Source organism: Columba livia, chromosome 2, assembly GCF_036013475.1.
Source record: "Columba livia isolate bColLiv1 breed racing homer chromosome 2, bColLiv1.pat.W.v2, whole genome shotgun sequence".
NCBI classification, from domain to species: Eukaryota; Metazoa; Chordata; class Aves; order Columbiformes; family Columbidae; genus Columba; species Columba livia.
Genome location: NC_088603.1, coordinates 33046249 through 33052930, shown reverse-complemented (window position 1 = coordinate 33052930; position 6682 = coordinate 33046249). Strand labels below are relative to the sequence as shown.

The 6682-nt window shown below is 45.7% G+C and overlaps 1 protein-coding gene across 1 annotated transcript; it reads left to right on the top strand.

The window, feature by feature from the left end:
* Positions 1–4774: 4774 nt before the first annotated feature.
* On the top strand, positions 4775–6480 carry FERD3L (Fer3 like bHLH transcription factor). Its single transcript, XM_005510936.3, has one exon. It carries the CDS (start codon positions 5444–5446, stop codon positions 6005–6007), a length of 564 nt encoding a protein of 187 aa, XP_005510993.1. The 5' UTR covers positions 4775–5443; the 3' UTR covers positions 6008–6480.
* Positions 6481–6682: the final 202 nt, after the last annotated feature.

Here is a 6682-nt window from a genome sequence, read left to right as displayed (position 1 = left end):
ATTCTAGTCACTGCTCCCAAATATATCCTACTGGTTTGGCCCACATACTCTGAATATGTATCTTTCTGGATATTAGGGAATAGACTGCCTTAGCTTATTTAATTGTTTGGTATACTGCTTCTGACAGAACTTGTGTAGGAACTGCTTATATAGAATTTGCTTAGGATAGCTAACTTCGCTCAGCATAACTTCTGCAAGCCTGTGAACTTTTGAACTTTCTGCTTCATTAAGTAAAAAAGGCTTCAGTGTGGTTTGAGCTACTAGATAAGTGGAGCTGCATCCCTGGAGAAAAGTAAAGGAGCAAAACAGGATCTAACAGAAGACAAGCAACAGAAAAAGGTTTTGGCTATTGCCAAGGACTTTCTCCAACATCCCAGCTGCAGGTGCAAAATAGTAACTGATGGACAGAACCTAGGTTGATGTCCAGGCTGGACAGTGAAAGACAAACAACTACCCACAGAGATAAGAAACAACCCACCTGTTGAAAATTAAGAGATCCAATAAAGAGTGGAGAGACCCCAGGCTCTCATTTTGTGGTTGTCCTGAAGTGATATGTGGTGGGTGGGAGGCTTGGATTGTGGGGGTTTAGTTGTCTAAGGTTATCTTTATTGGGGGTCCCACTTCAGAAGCCACCCAACTTGAGCTGCTCTGTGCTGTACCTTGCAAATAAATTATGTATTTAATAAAAATTTCTGGAACCCATGCCTGAGTCTCTGCTGCAGGAAACCTAGGGAAAAGAAATCTCCTTAAAACTGGAGATAGATAGATAGATAGATAGATAGATAGATAGATAGATAGATAGAGATATAGAGATATATTAGTGTTTCTTCATAAACTGCTAATTTGGGGGCCAATGTTCATCCCACAGGACTGAAGCTATCTGAGTTAGAAGCCAGTATCCCCAAACTCCTTAGACAGTCCATAAGGGACATGGAATTCAAGTGGACTACAGAGTCCACTGCAGGTGCTCACATCTCTGCACAATTCAGAGTGTCTCCATGATAAATTGATACTTGGATAAGATCCAGCAGCTACAAAATACAAGCCCATTTCTAGTATACACTTTATTTTTCTTAACTGATGAAGTCAATCAATTCTTTCTGCACATCAGATCTGCAGAAGTCAAGTGAGGTAACCTTGTCCCCATCTCCATACACTTTACCTATCTCAAACATACCAAAAAATTTCTCAGTTGTTTCAGCCATCAAGGCGCTGCTTCCCCTGGTCCACATTAGCTTCAACTTTTACTTCAGTGGTCTCGTCCTTTCTGGTTTCACCACAAGCCATTCAAAACTGCTCTGACAAATTAATCTGATACTTTTGTTTAGCCTCCTTCAGCTTCACAACTGACTTAGACATAAAGTCTTTGAACATAAACTCTATCATAGTCCAATGTTCCCTGCCTATATAATCTCATAAAGCATTGAGACATCTGAAGTATCCTTTACCCTTCCAGTGATACCACATTCAATCCCATTTTGCTCTGCTTTCACCTGAATACTGCTACATTCTTCTACTGTCAAAACAGCCAGTCTTCAGCTAGCTTTGCTTACATACTTCCTTTTTCTATTAATTCATCCATGGTGCCCATAGTCCCTTCCCCTCCACCACTGATTAAGCAAGTGTCAAGATAAGATATTGTCCAAACACTGTCCACTCCCATGCAAGATGGCCCCATCTCCACATACATATGCTGCACTGATCTGGTCCGATCTGTCAGGAATGCAAACTGTCAGATCAACAGGACATGAACTGCTCTGTGTTTTGAGGTGATGAATTCATGATCCATGGACATCACAGTAATGTTAAGGTTTAACAAGTAGATCAGACAGCTGCAATGTCAGTAAGTTGAGAGAGACAACATTAGTCTGCCACACATTACGACTCTTTCTGTTATTCAGGACAGAGTTTGAGAGTTAGAGAAACTCTCTGACTATTAATGCATCAGTTAAAGGAGAAAAGATTTTTCTCATTTTACAAGAAAAGTGTGTAGATTTTTTTTTTTTTCGATTTTATATATAACTTTTTGTGGGAGTAGACAATACCTTTCAGCTCCTTGCTTACTGAATCGTGAGTGTTGGATAGTGCCTCCTTATTTCAGCATCCCAAGATCACCACTGACTTCCAGTGAATTTTCCAGTAAAGTAGAGGTCACTGTTAAAATCTATAATTTCTCAATCAGTAATGCGGAGTAATCAGAGAAGCTGTCTTATCCTGTGTGATAATGTGGAAAATTACCAGCACAGGGACTCAGCATGCAGGATTATAAGAGAAGTAGAACTAATTCCATGGAAGTAAAGTGAATTGAAATGCACATTTTCCTCATAGTTGATAGTACAAAGGATATTGGATTTTTTGTGTAGGAAGACTTGTTACAAGACATTGATTTTCAAAATTAACAAGAAACATATCATAGATACTTCTGAAGAAAAATAAGTATGCAAATAGTTGCAGACAGTGTTTAGCATCTGTAAGCATTTTGTGAACAATTTTTTTGTGATAAACATTTCAATGAAAAGATAGGATTAGAGGTGGGTGAAGGAAGTTAATCATAAAGCAAACTGTATTCTTAGTTAAAACAAATCTAGAAGACACGTTTGAGCACCTAATATGATCTGAGAAGATTTCAGAGTGAAAGGCAGCCTCTCATAAGAGTTCGTCTTGCTTCCCCTACATTGTTGCATTGTCTATGAGCTGAAAATCTGTCTCCTGCAGCACGGGTATTCATTATGCGTTTCCTCAGCTCGATGCTTTCTCCAATATGACAAAAATCACCAAATATGAAAAAATGTTCAAACGCATACTACAAATCACTGTTCATTGACCATTAATAGGAGAGAAAATTCAATATTTTAGCAAATATAAGAGGAAAAACACAGGAAATAAAGCAGCCATAAAAAAATATCAGTTTGACAGAAGGATTCGCCTTGGTTATGAGTCTTCATCTTCTGCTAGGACATCCAAGTCCTGTCTTAGTCCTGGTTTTAGTGCTTCCTTTAAGGATTCAGCGACAGGCACACCCTGCATTCATCTTTCATGTTATCTCGCTTTGTGATGTGATACTGACTCAACAACCTTCTCCCGTTACATTCTTGCAGTATGTTAATAAATCGCTTCTAGTTCCGGTTGTCTTTGTAGTTTTGTGTCCTGCAAAAATCTGAGATGTGAGCAAGAGGTTTTTTTCTGAAGAGAACGTGGTGAAGGGCTGCTCTATCGTCCTCTAAACGCCGGTTTCCCACGCGACGGTAAATTCGTGTGCATGTTAAGACAGAGCTGACGTTTTCACATTTCTCCATTCATTTGTTTCATTATCTGAAGTATGTGTATTTCACCCTGTGGTGACACATCTTTACTTGCATTTGTCCTTAATTTATACCTCCGTGTCTTTAAACGAAATACTTGCCACCTCACCTAAAAGGAGCTCAAATAAACTTCCTTCCTTTGAGATCGATCATAAAAACTTATCTGATCTTTCATCCACAGAGCATTTTTATATAACACTTAGCATTTAGAGCTCTTCAACTTACTTTTGAATGCTCTATAGTTAGCACTTCCCTTACCAGATGTTTTATAGCTCTTCATTCCCTTATTAGTTCATTCACCAGGTGTTTTAATTAACGATATTTGTCTTAAATAAGCACATCTCTGAGCGAATTTCTCCCCAGACGCTAAGAAAAGTCTTAGCGCTAGTGCAAATAGAAGCACCCTGCCCGCCACTTGTTCTTTTTTTACTCATAGCATGCCATCAAACCGTGGAAGCAGACACAGCGCCGCCGATCACTGCCGCAGCAGTGGCGATGATGACGGTGCGAGAGGATGGGGAGAGGTTGGTTGTCAGCCCGGAGGGAAGGTCTCCCGTTCCGCAGGGTACGCCGGGTACCTGCCGTGCCGCCGGGCCCGAACGGCCTCGCTGCGGAGCTGTCCAACGTAGCTCCGCTCCCGCTCACCTTCCGCACCGCTCCGCGCAGCGCAGCCGGCACCCTGCCTGCCCCTCGCCTCTGACAGCCCGCGGAACCCTGGGAGCGAGACTGGAAGGGGAAAAGTCTTTCCCACCACATCTTTCGCGGCAAAAGGGGATGCGTGGTCCGCTCAGGGTTGTGAATGACGGCAGATCCCGGTATGCGGTGGGAAATGTTTGCGGTCCTGTAAGCAAACAGGAAGAATTTTCACGGAGAAGGATCCTTCGGCCGCCCCCACCCATCCCCTTTGATCTAATGGGCTTTGAAATACCCTTAGAAATTAGAGACTAATTAGCCCCAAAGCGAGAGTGGCAACAATGCATGACAAAGGCGAAGATTAGGCTTTAAGAAGGCCGTGCGAGAGTGGTGGCTAGCCACTCCTAAACGAGCTGTGTGCACAAATCGTGTGCCAAAGAAAACCGATCTGATTCAACCTGGGTGTGTCTAACACTGCCAGGGATTGCCAGGATCAGGCTGTTTACTCAGACATACTCTATGTTGTGGGAGGGTGAAGACACAACCCCTCACTTCTTCCGGCCTCTCAAGACAAAAATAAAAACCTTGACCAAAGAAAAGTATTCTGCCGTGTCGGGTGTACGGGTGTGTTTGTATGCATTTCACGGTATTTTGCGCTATGTATTCTGCGTTATCAGTGCATGCAGTCAGGTTGATTCCTCTGCGCACCGGCGGTGACCGGGACCACTCTACCAAAGCTGCAAGAGCAACCATTGCTCTGACTAGGACCAGCTTATCCTCGTCTCATGGGCAAGAGGAAAGAGTTTCAAAGCAAGTGCTTTGAGATTGCCTGAAACGAAATGAGCTTTATCAAGCAGTCTTTTACTGCCACGCTAGCAAGTTGTTTGAATTCTAGTTGAAGGGAGTTTAGGGGGAATGGAGAGGCGATTCCAACAGTTACTACAGGGAATGCAATATCGGGTCCCCTACAATGCTTACTTAGGCTAATGGAGGTCCTGTCATTCAGTTCCAGCTGCGCTGGGATACAGGGTAAACATTCCCCGGTGACCCTCTGCGTGCAGGTCCCCTCTTCAGGACATCATTAAAAGCATACATGCACTTGCCTGACATCAATTGTCAGGCTGGCTCTCAGGGTTCAGAGATCCCGACAGAAAGCAGGAAAACAAGCCCAGTGGAGACCCGGCTCTGCGGCTGTGGGTTTTAAAGAGGCTGAAAATCGTTTGGTTGCGGGTGTGTAAGAAGAGACAAAAGTGCTCAGCAGGTAAGAGAGGAGGGTTTTGCCAAGAAGGAACTGTCCTTGATCGCTGTGACAGGATTGACTCGCTGGGGACTCCTCTCTCGGGAGCATCCACGCGTCCCCGAGGGGTCTGCCTGTCTCCTCTCATCAGCATCACGGCGAGAAATTTTACAGCCGCTCTTTCTAGTCCTGCTAATCCTGTTATCCGGGGGGTTATAAATATTAACGCCGCTGGGGATGGGGGACCAGATTAAGCCCTCTCTGAAGTAAGATGTCAGCCAGTTTCTTCCCAGCCCACCAGCGCCCGGAGCTGCTGGATGATCTGCACGGCAGAAACCCAAAAGTGCCCTGCCCGGAGGGGCTGCTGGGCCCCTCGGTGTTGGATTTCGTGGCCGACCTCTCCCTGGGCGACCCCCAGGTCGTTCCCCGGGCCGGGACGAGCCTGGGTTTCTGCGAGATCACCTCCGGGCCTCCCTTGCGGGACAGAGCTCTGTCGCTTCGGGAGGGGATGGTGCGCGGGCTACCCCTGGCTGCCTTCGGAGATGGAGGTCCCGAAGACGAAGAAGAGGAGGAGGAGAGGATGCGCAGCGCTTCCCTTCTCGACAGACCCAGGAGAAAGAGAGTTATCACCTATGCGCAGCGTCAGGCTGCCAACATACGGGAGAGGAAGAGGATGTTCAACCTCAACGAGGCGTTTGATCAGCTGAGGAAGAAGGTGCCCACCTTCGCCTACGAGAAGAGGCTCTCTCGGATAGAGACATTGCGCCTGGCCATAGTGTACATCTCCTTCATGACTGAGCTCCTGGACGGTTGCAGCAGGCAGGAGGCGAGCTAGGCAGAGCCGGGAAGCGGCGTGATGGGGCTGAGGGCCGAGCACCACCCACGGCATTGAGCAGATGGCCCTGGGTGCCTCCCTGCTTGAGATGCAGAGCCGTGGCTCCTGCCTTGGCTTCTCAACACCGCAGCCAGGACCGTGTAGGTGTGTGATGTAAAACGAGGAGTGTTTAAGGAAACGTGCGTTGGGGGCGGGGGGAGGAGTGCGGGAGAAATGAGGTGGAGAGTGTCAGTATGCGTAGATTTGCTAATATATATAATTTTGTAAAGGAAAAGAAAAAAAAAAAGTTCTGAGACCCTTTGGTTTGTGTTGCGTCGCCTGCTTACTTTAAAATTTTTGCAATTTGTTGCTTTCGGGAAAGGCTCACTGGGGCAACAGAGCCGTTCCAGTTTGCAGAATGGATTTCCAGCGGATTCAGTTGTCTGCCCAGCTGCCTGCCGGTGACGAGGAAAATCTCGGCGTTTGCATTTTAACCTAGCGCTTTCTGCTTTAAAAAAATAAATAAATAAATAAATAAAATAAACAACTACTGCCTTTTCTTTGTAATCCAGCCTGCCAAGTCCATGCCGTGTGTCACAGGGCCAGTAAGGCGAAACATCTGGACACAACCGTTTGTTGTCACGATTCTCTTCCCGGGACCAATTGTGTCCTGGAGTGTGGGTGTCCCGCACTGTC

Bases quoted from the DNA above. Each gene is read 5' to 3' on its own strand.
- FERD3L (XM_005510936.3), top strand. From the start codon at position 5,444: ATGTCAGCCAGTTTCTTCCCAGCCCACCAGCGCCCGGAGCTGCTGGAT.